Here is a 16,166-nt window from a genome sequence, read left to right on the forward strand (position 1 = left end):
GAGCACCAGCTGAAAGAGCTCAACATGAAGATTGACAATGCTTTACAGGTGTGTTATCATCCTAACAGATGGTGCAGTCAGTGGTACTTCTGTGCCTTGTAGACTTTTCCTGGAAATGCCACCTTCAAGAAAAAGTATTTTATCAACCAATACAGTGGAAATAGATCATGTTATTAATGAACTTGCAGTACTAGGGAGGTGAGATGACATGACTTATTAATATTGTGGAGATAGATGGCCATGTTTTCTTCCCATCTCCAGGCATATAAAGCAGCACTAGAGAGCCTGGGCCATAGTGAGTATGCACTAAAGGCTGGATTTCATCTTAACCCCAAAGCCGTGGAGGCAGCCTTACAGGTGTGTTCACTCTCAAAAGGTTGGAAAAGTGCTTAAAAATGAATTGAATGATGAATACGAAATGGAAATCAACAATCATATTATTGAGCAATACAACCTATTTAACATATTCTCCATATGGAAAATGTTTACTTGACATCTTTTATCCATTTGGATTCAAAATCTTCTTTAAATATAATGTTAAAATACTACAGCTTTTTTCTTTTGTTCCTGTGACAATGTGTTTTGTGCAGTTGTGAATATGTTTACATGCTGTTACTTGTGTGCAGGGTTGCTGCAGTGAGGCAGAGGCCCAGCAGGCAGGGAGGATGCAGACCACCTCCCAGCCCATCCAGTGTGAGCTGCCCACCATTCCCGTGCAGATCGGCTCACACTTCCTGAAAGGAGTGTCCTTCAACGAGTCAGCGGCTGAAAACCTCAAACTAAAGACGGTATACAGTCTCTGAACTGACTGTCTGCTTTGATAGGCTTTATATCATTGTTATTCTCCAGAAAGGTTCAGGTTGTGCTGCTGTTTACCAAAAGATATAATTCACCTCTCTTTAACTTCTCTTGTGTCATCAATGTTCTATGTGTCACCAGTTTAGGAAAAAAGCAGCTTTTGTTTGTTTAGAAGTATTGCTCAGGATTTTGTGATAACCTGACCAGATGTGTAGACTAAAGAAGGTTGTAATTGCCTGTTTAGTGTCATTTTTATTTTAACATGAGCAGACAGTGATTGCGGAGTGTTTTGTTGATGGCCCACTTAGTTTTGTCTCTTTAGCACACAGTGCTGCAGCTCATTAAGGAGGCACTTGGCCAGAATGGAGTGATCCCCAGGGATGACTCTCCTGTCACTGAGGTCCTCAACCAAGTCTGCCCATCCAGTTGGAGAGGAGCCTGCAAGACAGCTGTCCAGCTACTGTTTGCCCAGGCTGGTCTGGTGAGTAGAGATGCAAAAGAACAGGGTTGCTGTAGTCTTAAATTGTAGCATTTTCTGATTGTTCTTGATTTGTCAGAGAAGAAAACACTGAGGTTGGACACTGCAGATCAAACCTGTGATCTCATGTTAACAGGAATTTTTCCAGATGATCTGAAACATTCCCTAATTATTAGCATGCCTTAGCACCTCCCAGTGAAATAGAAATAAGATTAGAGTGCAGCATATTTATCCTGATTTGCTTTTGAATAGGTGTACATATTGTTGAACAATAGTGCACTTTTTGCTCTTAATCAGTACTAAACTAAACTAAACTAAGCATACCAGGAACAAAACCCCCAACTGTTGCTGTATGTCAGCCCCATTTTAAGCAAACAGGAACGTGGTTTGCGTTGGTCATATGGCATTGCCTTTTCTTATTTTAGACACCTAAGTCTGTGAGAAAAATGGGATGAAATGAGGAAATAAAAATACATTTTTCTTTACTACTGATTATTTCTGGATTTTCTTTCCTTTCACTTAGAATCTTTTTCACTTGAAAAGACCTGTTTCTTGAAAAACTATCATAAGAAACATGAAATAAAGTTAGGTATTTAAATTTCAGTTTTCCTGTTTTTCCTCTCAACAGTCTCATAAGAGTGTACTACTGTTTTATTTTCAAGTTATACTAAGATAAACAGTTGTCAAAGGTTCTCTGGTAGATCCTCACTCAATATTTTGGTCTTGCTAACATCTATCACCACCGTATATTTGATAATAAAGAGCAGTGATAAAAGTGCCATGTTGACGTGAACAGGCCTGTTGTACTTCATTGACACCTCTGCTGAAGTTACTGAATCTTCCCCCTTTGTATTCCTGTGGGTTTGGCAACTTGCATTCCATTGTTTGTCAAATTTGTAATGGAGATGAGATCTATCTGCTTGCTTTGAGGCAGCTGAGAAGTATAAACAAACACCAGAGAGACAAAAGGGAAGAAACATTCCTGCAGCATTTGGTTGAAGGATGGGCTCCCACACCCCACCCCTGTAGAAAAGAAGTTAGTCTGTCACAGGGAAAAAGGGTCAACGGCAAGACTCGGAGTAACACCAGTGTGTTAATACTCAGGTGTTTATTTCCTCTGTGTGGTCTGCTCTGCTTTGTGTGTCAAACCAAGGGAGTGTTCTCACTCAGCCTCGCGCCAAGTGTAAAACAAACTCTGGATGATAGACGAGCGCTTTGCATTAGCGCCTTATCTAAGCCTGTCGCCATTTGTCCCAAAATAGATCACACAGCAGCTTACATGGACACAAACACTTACACATAGGATTGTCACAACACTTTTTGAAACACTTGCATATGCTGTATGTACCTTTACGCACACACAGAATCCTTTTCTCTTTCTTTTAAACTCACACAAGACTCAGTTTATTACCACATCTGTTCTGTTCCTGGAAACATTGACCAGTAGCTCCCTTTTTTTCTACTAGCCATGTCTTTCCGAGTCTACTGAAGACGTTGACCTCATGTACAGTATTTTGCCTCTCTTCCTCCTCCCTGCCCCCACTAGTTTTGTTGTAGGTACAGTATCTTAACATTATCCCATAAACTGCTGGTGTGTTTGTATGGCTCTTTCACATGGAAATCCCGGGGTTTTCGAGGATACACCTGCTTTTTATTGACAATGGTGTAACTTCCTGCACTACAGGAAATGGACTCCTCCCACCTTCCCTCTCTCTCTGTGACCCAGCTGCACAGGAGCCAAGGCCACTTTCAAAGAACTTGCAAACAGATTTGTGTAGCAGCAGGCAGGAGGGCTAGCCTGTTTGTTGTTACTGCCTGACTGAATGCCTTCCACTTCCTCACCCTGAATTGCCTCTTGCTGCTTGGTGGAAAATTAATGCCAGAAACCAATGAAAAGCCTTTGACTTCTGTCTAAGCGTTGGTTGTTATAACTGCTATACCTGACTGGTTTACATACTGTAGATATATGTAAACAAGTCAAAATACAGTTTGGTATAAACAGTGGACTGCTTGCACAAACAAAATTTGCAATAAAGAATCAAATGGCTGTGAAGAAAGCTTTTCTGGCTGGAGTCGTTATTATAGGTGTGTTTCTATGTCTTACCAGGTGGTTGTTGATACAGCTCAGATTGAAAACAAGGAGGCCTATGCTCCCCAGATCACTCTGGAGGGATCCAAGGTAGTGGTCCAGGTTCCTTCCACATGGTGAGTACATCAAAAGACAGTTGTTGTTGCTTTTTCAAATGCTTCTTATATACATATATATATATCCTACTAAAACTGGCAGGGGTAGTTGAAATAATTATAGTCTCAGTCAAAAATACCAAAATTGATCATTCTTAATGAGACACTGAACATATGAACAAAAATTGGTGAATTACTGAGGTACAGTTAAATGTACCAATATTTGATCATGTGGTTTTGTACACACAACTGAATCCAAGTGTAGCATAGTGAATAGACAAATACATATGTAAATCTAATCTGGGGCTGGGATTAGGGCTGGAGCCGGAGCCAATCCCAGCCAGCAGTCGGGCGAAGGCGGGGTACACTCTGGACAAGTCGCCAGTCCATCGCAGGCCGACACACAGACGAACAACCACTCACACGCACACATTCACTCATACGGGCAATTGAGAGACGCCAATCAACCTAAGCCGCATGTCTTTGGACAGAGGGAGGAAGCCAGAGTACCTGGAGAGAACCCACACAAGCACGGGGAGATGGGTTCGTGACCTTTCTGTGCAGAGTTTGCACAGAAAGTTCGTGAACCCACAACCTTCTCGCTGTGAGGCAATGGCGCTACCCACCGTGCCATACTTCAGCAGTATATATTAAATTGAAATGGAAATGTTTGGTTGCTTTGTCCTGGATGTGCCATCAGTGCTAAAGGCCGTCTTACAGCAGTAAACATGAACAGGTGACATTGTGGTTTGGATCAGGTCAAATAGCATCCATGGTTTTTTAATTCAAGCAGGGCTTGTAATTGTAGTTGAACAGTGAACTTCCCATAGCCTTGCATTTAATGCCCTTGGTCATATATCAAGCTGACATATTGTGCTGTTCTGGTGTTTGTCTTAAATCATCTCAAAAGCATCTCCTAAACAAGCAGAAGGCCCTGACATGCTTCATGTTAATGCACTTTATTTATACTGTGGAACCTTGGATTGCGAGTATAATTTGTTCTGGGAACGTGCTCATAATCTAAAGCACCAATAATGCTTAATCCAAAGAAATAATGTAAACCCAGATGATTCCACACCCACTTGTCCATATAAAAATGATTGCAATAATACAAAATACATTATAAAGTAAAAATAAAACAAATTAATCTGCACTTTACCTTTGAAAAGAATCGTGGCCATTGTTGCAGTACAGATGTTGACTATAGGAGTAAGGCGTGCAGAACCTTCGGCTCAGTTGTGACGTACGTCACGTGACGCTTGGCAGACAAAGCGTACGTATTACTCTTATTGCGAGATGTCGCTTGTCTATCGAATCAGAATTTTTTGCTTGTCTTGCAAACTGGGTTACTCACAGTCCAAGGTTCTACTGTATAGTTTACACATTCATGGCTAGGTGCTGTCCACATTACATTTATACCTTCAGATACTGAGGAATTCCATTTGAACAGGATAACACTAATTCTTGAGCCAAGACAAAGTTTGTGTAGTCTGAGAAAAAGGAAAGTGCATCATTTTGATTACCATTAAGAGGAGACAGTTTTATATGAAGTTGAAATTAGCATCCAGGTAAGGACAGGTATGTTTGATGTTCAGCACAAGGCTATGGATACATAAAGCCAGTCTGTGAAGTGAAAGGTCCCCTCCCTGTTGGGGTTGTTTAGCTCTTTCTTTTCTTCTTTATGAATATCATATGTCAAGTATTCATTTGTTCAGCAAATGCATGCACCTGGGCTTTTATGTTGACGATATTGTGTTGAATTTGCCATTCACGTCCTGTCCTGTTGTGCATGTTTGTGTGTATGTGTATATGTTCAGGTGTCTGAAGGAAGACCCAGCCACAATGTCCCTGCTCCAGCGGAGCTTGGACCCAGAGAAGACTCTTGGTCTAGTAGATGTGCTCTACACTGCTGTGTTTGACATCAGCAGATGGAAGGAGAGAAAGTGAGTGAATGTTAAATAATTTTAAATAACCACTTAATTTTCTAACAAATGGGTTTCCCAGGCAGCTATGTGTACAGCTGATGTATTTACTGTCTGTTGAGAAGTAGGGTTATTTTATTCCTAACCTATTTGGTTCAGTTAAAGCCAGCCCTAGTGAGTACCCTGTTCATGTGGTCTTTTTGGTCCATCAAAGTGTTGATTCCACAGTAGAGATTGCATAGTTTGCTTGAGTAAATGACTATTCCACTTCACCATGCACAGGCGACCTTTTCAATATGACATCAACTAGTCTCTGACCACATGTTTATCACTACCAACAGCCTTACCTGACACAGCAAAGGCTGTTTGTGCACACAGTGAGTAGTCAAGACACTTATGCGACTTAGTGCAGACAACCTGCCCTGATGAAACTGCTGGAAAAGCTAGGTGTAGATGCCATCTTAACTGGCTACCCAGTCAGGTGGAAATTCCATCCTTGTCATACTCGTGTGGCTTAGTTGTGCACTGCAGAAAAGGAGCATCACAGTAAAAGCAGACCACGATGTTTGAAAACATTCACAATGAAGTACAAATCTCTGCTTTATATCGCTTCTCTTAAGGTGAATCCCATTGCTTTTAGTTGCATCCATGTTCCCTTCTCGGTCCTCATGCCTCAGAGCAGAAATAAGAGTTTTGGGATGTTCTGCACCCTGGTGGATCAGAATGACTTCTGTGTTAAGCCAGGTTCAGGGACCGAGGAATGATAAAATAAGGGAACTGGGATTGACCTTGGGTGTATTTTGGCATCTTTATCTCCTCGTTCTGGTGCACCATTACGCCATGTCGACTCGACTTGCATAACAGAGATGTTGACTGTAAAAAAAGGAAAAAAGTGGATGTCATGCAGCCACTATTCCACAATAATATGATGAAAAATATAGATGCACAAGATGTGTCTTTTTGCCCTGTGTCTGTTAGTCATCATTCATATTACGTGGTTGTTTTGCAGTCAAATCATACTGACAATGCCTGTAAATAGTTATTTCTTCATGAGGTAGGTCTTTATGCTACCAAAGAACAAAAATATACTAACTAGAAGCATTAAAGTCCCGCATGGCCTACTGCCAGTCACTGCAATTTGATTTCCTCATGGGGACCCTGTTGCTTTGATGCTACAGAATGGCAGTTAGCGAAACTGTGCAATCAATGGCCTAAACCATCAAACTGTTTAAATTCATGTTAAAGCTGTCTTGGTTGTTTTGTAAAAAGGTAGTTTTAACACTGGGGTGACTGTGCTTTTACTGTTGCAGCCCCTAAATTGTGGAATGTTAGATCAGCTACTGACCTCATTACTTTTAAATCATTGCGTAAAACATATTTTAATTGCCTTGGCTTTTAATACACAGTAGGACCTGATGCATTCCTTTTAATTTATTGAATATATGTCATCTGTGTGTCTGTTATTGTGCTGTTTTATTTTTTGTACTGATCTTGTTTATTCTATTTTAGTTATTTATTGTGATTTCGTTCTACCATGTAAAATACTTTAGTCAACTGGATGTTGTTCTTAAAGTGCTATATAAATAAATTTGATTTGATTTAGTTTATCTGTAATGTATATGTTCGTCTTGGTCCGGACCAAACTAACCAAAATAACTGAATGCTTTCCTTTCTCCTGTGTTGAAAAGAGAGCAAGCCTTGCCCACTATTCAGATACAACTGCAGCGGGAAAGCCCAGATTATGGCGGCCAGGCAGACCTGCCTCCAGGTTCCAGCTCCAAGACCTCCAGTGGACTGCCCAAAACAATATCCAAGCTGACTTCCAAGTTCACCAAGAAGGTCTCATCCAGCTCTAATAGCGGGGGAAGTTACTCTATCCCTAGTACCCCGTCTCGCAGCATGCTAACAACCAGTAGCTGTGAGGATAAGGCCAAAAGCCTGGGGCACAGTGATGGGAGGCTGCACAGTATCCTGCAGATGGGCAGCCTATCCTGCACCCCTGACTCTACCCAGCACGGCCAGCTGGCCAACGGCTCGGTGTCTGAGGACCAGGGGATGAACCTACCAACTGACCAAGAGATGCAGGATGTCATCGACTTTCTTTCAGGATTCAACATGGTTAAATCCCAGCAGGCCTCACCTCTGATCAAGAGGAGGAACTCTGTGGCGTCTGCAAACCCTGCTGAGCTGAATGCACCTAGTGGACCTCCGCCAACATCCCAGTCTATCTCTCATCGTGCCCTGCAGCCCCCAACTCAGACCCTGCCTCAGCCCCAGCCTCCAGTGCAGAAGCAGCAGCCTCAGCCTCAGACACAGCCACAGCCCCAGCAGCAGCAGCCCCCTCCTCCTCCTCAGCAACCCTCCCCACAGACCCTGCAGTACTACCAGCACCTCCTGCAGCCTATCAGTCAGCAGCAGCCCCCTCCTCCTCAGCAGACTCCACCACAGGTCCTGCCACAGCAGAGAGTAGCAAGCAAGTGGCTTGGCACCTCTGGCCAACAACCTCCACCGCAAGGCCCCCCAGCCGGGCTGTCACCCCTGGGTCCCATTGGGCAGTGGGGATCCCCGGGACTGCCAGATCTGAGCTCAGACCTGTACAGTTTGGGCTTGGTCAGCACCTACATGGATAGCGTCATGTCAGAGATGCTGGGTCAGAAGCCGCAGGGGCCTCGCAATAACACTTGGCCCAACAGAGACCAGAACGAGGGAGTGTTTGGAGTCCTGGGAGACACGCTGCCCTTTGACCCAGCAGGTGAGCTCCACCTTACCTTTTATATGTTTATGAGGTGTTCACTGCATGCTCTTTGGCCTTCACTGACTGAGTAGAAGAGTGAGACTCAAACTTTAGAAGCGAATATCTCTGGACTGCTGCCAGACTGTTCAATGAGTCGGAGCCACTGAGCCTCTGACAGCACTTCTCCACATTTATGTATGTTTTAGAGAATATTTCTTACAAATATCAGAAGATATTTGATAAAATATATTGAGCTGGACATTTTATAGTTGAAAAATCAGACTGTACTTGCTCTCTAGTGGACAAACTATGTGACACTTTGAGCTCAAACCTACTTTGACATCTCTGAGCTGCATTTATTTTCTTGTTATCCGCCGACATGAACACCAATACTGGCATATCTGCATTAAGTTAATATCGGTCAATTACTGAATTTAAAAATCCTAAATTATGTGGCGTTGTTCTTAATAGCACACAAAATTGAATTGTCTTCATTTTCTCCCTCAATCACCATCTTCTCTATTGACTTTTTTTATTTCCTTAAATGAAAGGTTTAAAGGTTCTGTCTACCAGTATTATGTAGTTGCTTTCTATCCTTTCTTTTGTCTTTGTGCTGGTCCTGAACTGCCATGTTCCACTATCAGTTGGACAGCAGTCATGCTGACACCATTGTTTCATTTAAAAAAAACTCTGAGAAGCAGATTTACAGTGTTTACAGTACAGTTAGTGGTTCATTATATCAAATCAAATCAAATTTTATCTGTATAGCGCCAAATCACAACAAAAGTCATCTCAGGTCATTTTACAAAGTAAGGTCTAGACCTTACTGTTATCAATATTATTACATAAGGAAAACCCAACAAATCTCCCTTGAACAGCACTTGGCGACAGTGGGGAGGAAAAACTCCCTTTAACAGAAGAAACCTTCGACAGACCCCGGCTCTTGGTGGGCGGCCTTCTGCCTCGACAGGTTGGGGTGAGTGGATAGAGGAGAGACAAAAGAAGAAAAGAAACAAGACACAACAAACAATGAAACACTGATCAGGTTGATGTGGCTGGGGACTGCTCATCAGAGACGGAGAGCTCCAGGGCCAGGGCAACCTGCAGAAAGGTACAGGGAGAGAGAGAGAGGACACACTACGGGAGAGAGGAGACACACAGTTAGTGATGTGTAATGGTGGCATATAGAAGCATAGGGAGAGAGAGGAGAGGGGAGGGGAGGGGAAAGAAACTCAGAGCATCATGGGGCCCCCCAGCAGCCTAGGACTATAGCAGCATAACTAAGGGAAGGCTCAGGGTCACCTGATCCAGCCCTAACTATAAGCTTTATCATTATATCATTCTATCAGAGGACTTGAGTGCAGGACAGGGCTGTGGGTGTTGTGAGTCACCTCAAGTGTCCATATATTCCAGTTGAAACCATTAAGATGCTTGCAGTGGGTAACCAGCTGACAAAAGTTTACTCCTCTTTATTGTCCCATAAAAGAAAATTTGTTTGCAAGCATAAAGTCTAACATCATAAAGGGACTACTACATAAAGATCATTATCATTACATTAAAATATCATGTCCTTGTTTATTTCCTACTCTGCATTTAGTTTGGCAGGTATCTTGTGAAAACAATGCTAAATGTCATTACTGTACAATGCGGTGTCGTGTCATGCAGTCAGGCAGTGTATAATAATAATTTACATAATTGTGATTTGTACTTTTTATAAACTATGTTGAAGCAGGTCCTGTACAACCCTGATCTGAGTATTAATCAATTATAGGTAATACAATTTCATCAGCCTCGTGTGGTTGTGACTACAAGTTGACAATTTATGCTGAATTTTTACAGTTAAGCAGACTCTTGATTGCAGATGAGGCCTGTTATGCAGAGTTGACGTACAGCTGTTGTGATTTTTCGGCTATGGTAGACAAGTCTGGCTAAATGCACTGAGTTTCAGTGGGCCAAAGGGAAAAGCTGAGGGTATCAGAAACTCAGTAGTGTTTTATCCTGCCTGTCCATGCACAGTTGGCTCTGACCCAGAGTTTGCACGATACGTTGCCGGCGTCAGTCAGGCCATGCAGCAGAAACGGCAGGTGCAGCACATCCGTCGCCCCAGCAACACGCACAACAACTGGCCAATGCCTGATGAGCAGCACAGGACCTGGTCCCACCCAGAGTACTACAGTGAGGGGTAGGCATCTGTACACAACATCTCCCTTATTACTGCTATATAGAAAAAGTGGTTGAAGGGTGGTTTTCTTTCAAAACCTGAACATTATTATTCTGACATTTTAACGTTTCTCATCAGCATTTGTAAGAACATGAATGCAAAATTATTCTGCCATGTTAACGTTTCTCCTCAGCATTTGTAAGAACATGAATGCAAAAGGAAAAGATGATGCATAGTGTCATGAGGGCAGGAGCTGGTCTAAGGTGTGGGAGAATCTGCTGTGGGTACATCTTTCTGTTTAGATATGGACCATAACCAGGAGTTTTTAAAGGCAGACTGTTTTCTACAAATGGGCTCTTAGAGCATATCCAGTATGTCTCTGCATTGTGCTCGTCTTTGTACATCAAACATGAAACACAAGATGCATACAAAGGCACACACATTAAATTCTACTGTTGAAGGGCTATTTAAATCTTAGTTTGATCATAGTGCATGACAGTGTTGGCCGATGATTTGATTGAATTATTTATGTAGCAGACATCATGGATGTGAGGCATTTACAATGTTAATCATGACTGTCAGCATTTAATTCTTCCAACAAGTATGAGACAACACTATCCATTTCAGAAACTAATTTGGGAAAGCAGGCAGGAGTAAACAAGCAGCTATTACTGCATTGTCAACTCACTTGTAAACCACATGCATGAATTTCATTATTTGTCCACTTTTATCCAGCAGTAACGTGTAATCATGATGTCTAAAAGCTTAAACTTAGTAAACAAATTTAGCCCACTTCTACTAGATGCCTCAGTTTCTTGCACCACACAGATGACCACACACACCCATTAGTTTCATACATCCGATTGTTCTCAAATTGAGTGTCAACGTGTTCAGAAATCATCAAATACATTGGAACGTGTTGGTCCTTTACACTGTATTGTTCAGAGTAAATTAGAAATACTGCACCATCTGTGGTTGTGTCCTCAGTGAGGCCGTAAACAGCAGCTGGTCAGCCAATCAGGGAGATTCCGCCAGCTCCAGCGATGAGACGTCCTCAGCCAATGGTGACAGCCTGTTCTCCATGTTTTCTGGGCCAGATCTTGTGGCAGCAGTTAAACAAAGGAGGCAAGTCTCAAACTCTTCTTCTGGCTCAGATTAGTGTTGTCATTGCCGATGTTGACAACATTTAAGCTGCACTGCAGTTATTTAACCAGTTAACAGAATTTCTTTAGGTGGTATTCCACCCTCAAACGCATAACTGAACAGTGATCATTTCATTCCTCCACTTTATTACACATGGGTAGATCATTATCCTTGTAAAACTGCCTACTGGAGTTCAGCAGTGATGAAATATTCTGTGCTTTATTTGAGTGCTGGTAAGTTTCACTGTAAATTTCTCTGTCCTCAGGAAACATAGCTGTGGTGAACCGGAGGCGTGCACCCTGCCCTCACCACCTCTCCATCACATTAGTGATGATAACCAGGTGAGCTTTCTATTTTTCCTTGTGTGATACAGAAAGCGCATTATTCAGTTAATATATACCAGTCATCCAAAAAAAGAAAGAACAGACAAAAATTTTAAATGATTGATTAATGATTCAATTACTTAAGTACAAAAATGCCATGTTCAATAGTTCCAGCTCAAATGTGGGTATTTCTGCTTCCTTTTCTCTTCATTGCTGGTAAACTGTAGATATGTTTGGGTTTTGAAATGCTGGGCAACAATTTGAGCAGTCACTTGAGGCTCTGACATTTTTCACTTTTTATACATTACTTGCCAGCATAATTAGCTGAATAATTGATGTACATGAGACCAATTTAAAATTTGGAAGATGTAGGCAAACTGTATGGTGCACACAGATCAGGAATTTCCTCTCATCTTCCTCAGAATTAGCTGAGATAGCTATTGTTTTGGCTTTGAGATTTTTATGCCTCCACACTGGCGATAGCTGTCATTCGAGGAATGATGGTTAAAGGTCACTGTGACTTCACATCTGTTCCGTTCATGCATGTAATGTATGTATGTCAAACTTGTTTCTGCAGCTGAACGTGTGTGTAAAGAAATGACTCGGAGGTTCATTTATAGCCCATAGAAAGAATTTGCCAGTGGCACTAATTGTGCACATATGGTCTGGAAATGTCAAAACTAATGGAATTGCTCCTTCCTTTAAATATTTTCTGTCCAGTCCTATCAGTCTTCTAATGAAGCTGCAGACAGCAGAGCAGCCACTGGGCTCAGTGTCATTTCTCCTCACCAGTGTACTTTTCTGGAGCCTATAGGCTACACGTTATCTAATTCTGTGTGCTTTTATAGCTAACGTTTTAGTACAGACATAGCACCATGAAACGGTTTAAGGTTGCTTAACACAATAACCTATACAGTGATACAGTCATGGCCAAAAATCTTGAGTTGTATTTCAAGCATGTGATATCAAATTCATTATGTTTGTAAAAGTGAAATATTGTAAGATTACTTCTTACATGCGAAATGTTACTCCTTATTGTTTGGTTCTGGTATTGTTTAGATTACAGCATCCAAACGTAGATGTGCACCAGATGTGGCATCTAGTGTATATATATTATATCTGTGTTCCATTCCTGAGGATTTGACTATTTGGTGGAGGCATACAACCGTGAAGTGTTAATTCTAGTTTAGGCACGACTTGCAATTGGATGTTTACTTCCTAACTTTACTGATCAGTATTCATTGTGCTCCACAGGACAGCAAAACTAAAACCTGGCCTCCAAAAGCACCGTGGCAGCACTCCACCCACACCAACACCATGCCCAATCCCAGCTCTTCCTTGTACCAGATGAACATCCCTTCTTCCACCCAGTGGAGCGACTCCATTCAGATGTTGCATTCTCCTGTGTGGTCCACTGCCAGTGACTGCTCCCCCTCCGCTGGTATCTCCTCTGGCTTTCCTTTCACCCAGCAGCAGCAGCAGCAGCAACACAAACCCATGACCAAGGGCTTTAAATCCTTCCCCCTCAAACACGAGCACAGGCCCTCCTATCTTCACCAGTACTGATCCGTCTGTTTGAGTCCCCAGTGAAGTGCCACGGAGGACCTTTGGCTGTTAGATGAGCCACTGAGTGGGTTGAGCTGTAGCCATTACAGTCCACACCCACTGAATTGGAAGAAAGCTTCAAAGGCTAAATTAAGTATACACTGGCTCGACATTTTTCTATCTACATTTTTTCCATGTCCAACATCCCCATGTGAAAGAGGTGTATTTTGATGATTTTTGAACTGCCAAGTTTTAAATACAAAAGGTGCATGTGTCATGCTAGCAGCAGTTAGTCTAGTGGCTGTTTCTCTGTCTGTTGAGTTAACCTCTCCTCAGACAAGAGCTGGAGACGTGTACGACCGTCACCCACTTGTTTCTGCAGCTGAACATGTGTGTGTGTAAAGGAGGGGTTAAAAAGATTTGCCCATAATAAATATACTGTCTACATAGCTGTAACTGCCAAATCTCATGCAGGATGACAGTATACAGCTACCATCTACTGTTTGATAGCTTGTAAAATACTGAAGTTGAAATATATTTAGTTCTTTTTATTAAGAGGCTTTGAGCAGGCTCAGCATGAATATAGTAAGTCACTTCAGAGGTGTAACTTGAAAGAAATACACTACTTTTTCAACAACTGACCAGAGTCAAGAGTTATAGCAGTAACTATGTGCCATGTTGGTATTGATAGCACTTGCAGAATCTTATTTCCAACCAAAGCGTTGTTCAGAGGATGAAAGGTGCTGAAGAGAGAGGTCTGATATTACTGATGAACAGTAGAGTTAAAAACCCTACTGGACAAGAGCATTGGAGAACATCTTGACACCCAGAAGTGCATTCATTTCCTTCTCTCTAATTGGCAGTTGTTTGTTCCAGATTGACACTAACTCTCATAAACCTAACTTTCTTTCTTCTGTTTAATCAGACAATATTTTTCTTGTACAATTGACAGTATTAATCTTATTTTTGTATTTTCTTACATGTTATACCATTACTGTATGTTATTCTTATAGGCATATTACATAAAACATTATTTTCCACCTCCCAATATGTGAAAAAGCACATTTTATTTCCTACAGAGTTGAACTACACCATCTATCTGTAAAGGTTACCAAATATGCCATGCTATACACTAAAACATTGTGTGATGAGGGTGATTTTGAGCCCTTGTTTCTTCAGTTTCTATGGCAGTGGGCTCTATTTAAAAGCCCAGAATGTTATCTTTTTGTGATGTTTGCGGATGCCAATGTTGCCTGTATTTATGAAATGACACCATGTTTTCAAGAAAACTAACATACTTAACATGTTTACAGAGAATTGTTTGCTGTATATACATATAAATATATATCTTTTTATAGTTATGTGCTTTGCACAATCAAGGTATAGGATTTGTTGCTTTTTGTCTGTGTTATCTCCCTAACTGTTGCAGCCTTTTTTAAAGACATCATTACAGACCTTGGACTGTAACTGTTGGCTTCTCAGCTGTGTCAAATGGTTTACTAGTGGCTTCTACAAAAGATTAAAACATAACGTGTTGCCCTGATAGACAATAGGGAGGGGGACTGCTTGGCTTATGTTGCTTATCGTTCTCTTGAGCTGGCAACTGAATCTTTCCAAGTGTACCAGCAATGCAAAAAATGAATAAAAAATTACTAGCAATTCAAAATGCTGTTTTTGTAGTTTTCTGCTGAACAAACTTTCCTACTTCAATGCAAAACTGTTGATGTCCTCAGCTCCTGCTAAACATACTTCATATAACTGGGCTTCCTATGCACTGATAGTGAGGCCTCTGAACAGACTGAAATGAAAAAATGATACAGGTACTTTCAAAAATAGAAGATGTTTTACTATGCATTTCAGAGGATACCACAAACCTAAGAGTTCTTTACAATTCAGTGTAGCATTACTGAACTGAAACACCAGTGATCCTGGATTGAAAGACATAACAGTTCAGAATGTACATAAAAAAATGTCCTTGTAATATGAAATCGTTGTCAACATCATGCCGTCGTCATGTTCCTCCATACCCATTCATAGCTGGTGTGGAGGGTGTAGTTGCATTAGATGCAACCTGGAAACAAAAGCAATAGTAACATTAGGAACAAATTATTAGCTAAAGGAACGTCGCTATATGCATTGACTGCACTGGTTTCTCATCTACTGTGTGGTTTGTACATCTGAGGAGGGCGGTGGCATTATGTCAGGGCTGGCATCAGCTATGGTTGCCAGATAGACGATGTTGCGGTGCAGGATCTGTTGGTATCTGGCAGGACAGAAAAAATACCAACTGAAAATATCCAGCAGAATAAAGACACACCAGCATGAACCAAACAAGCTAACACAGCCGAGTTAGTGGCAGACTTACTGTACACACTCCACTGCGCGTCCTTTCTGCATGTATTCAGTGATGCATCTGATTAACTGGTCATTTTCATCCAGCAACTAAGATCGAAAATAAAGGACAAATCACGTTACACACCGTGGTTAACTTAACTCACCTGGCTAAAGTACAGGAATTGTGGCATGATAAAACAATAAAGCTAATGCAAAACTAAACGTTTTTAAAAAATTGCAGAACTAAATTAACCATAGTGTAAGCATGCGCGTACGCTAGCTGAATGTTAGAGTGGTGAAAGCATGGATAAACTAGCTAATGCTAACGCCCCGGCTATAAGTCAATGTACTGAATACGAGTTAACAGCGAGTTCAATGCTTCGTTAACTGTCCTTTCCTGGTGCCTTACCCTCTGTATTGTTTCCTGATTGACTTTCGCCTTTCCTCGCAATTTCTTTGGAACAAAGACGATAGACATTTTTGTTTACCATTTACTTCTTCTTCCTTTTCCGTAATCAAGGCAGCGTTGACGCAACTAGACGTA

At 41.6% G+C, this 16,166-nt stretch overlaps 2 protein-coding genes across 2 annotated transcripts in view; one reads left to right on the forward strand and one right to left on the reverse strand.

The window, feature by feature from the left end:
- Nucleotides 1-14,972, forward strand: part of garre1 (granule associated Rac and RHOG effector 1) — a 28,613-nt gene extending 13,641 nt beyond the window's left edge. The window contains 11 exon segments of the mRNA XM_020592350.1: nucleotides 1-48; nucleotides 262-357; nucleotides 627-788; nucleotides 1,121-1,279; nucleotides 3,384-3,481; nucleotides 5,278-5,403; nucleotides 7,071-8,134; nucleotides 10,133-10,298; nucleotides 11,265-11,402; nucleotides 11,686-11,761; nucleotides 12,998-14,972. The exon segment at nucleotides 1-48 is cut by the window's left edge and continues 16 nt beyond it. Of these exon segments, the coding sequence (XP_020448006.1) occupies nucleotides 1-48; nucleotides 262-357; nucleotides 627-788; nucleotides 1,121-1,279; nucleotides 3,384-3,481; nucleotides 5,278-5,403; nucleotides 7,071-8,134; nucleotides 10,133-10,298; nucleotides 11,265-11,402; nucleotides 11,686-11,761; nucleotides 12,998-13,309 (2,445 nt within the window). The 3' untranslated portion in view covers nucleotides 13,310-14,972.
- A 137-nt stretch (nucleotides 14,973-15,109) lies between these two features.
- On the reverse strand, nucleotides 15,110-16,166 carry ss18l2 (ss18, like 2). The gene is made up of 4 exons (XM_020592355.1): nucleotides 16,032-16,166; nucleotides 15,654-15,730; nucleotides 15,464-15,551; nucleotides 15,110-15,359 (listed from the first exon to the last, which is right to left on the reverse strand). Exons 1-4 carry the CDS (start codon nucleotides 16,098-16,100, stop codon nucleotides 15,300-15,302), a joined length of 294 nt encoding a protein of 97 aa, XP_020448011.1. The 5' UTR covers nucleotides 16,101-16,166; the 3' UTR covers nucleotides 15,110-15,299.

The sequence above is a fragment of the Monopterus albus genome, unplaced genomic scaffold, assembly GCF_001952655.1.
Source record: "Monopterus albus unplaced genomic scaffold, M_albus_1.0 scaffold17.1, whole genome shotgun sequence".
NCBI classification, from domain to species: domain Eukaryota; kingdom Metazoa; phylum Chordata; class Actinopteri; order Synbranchiformes; family Synbranchidae; genus Monopterus; species Monopterus albus.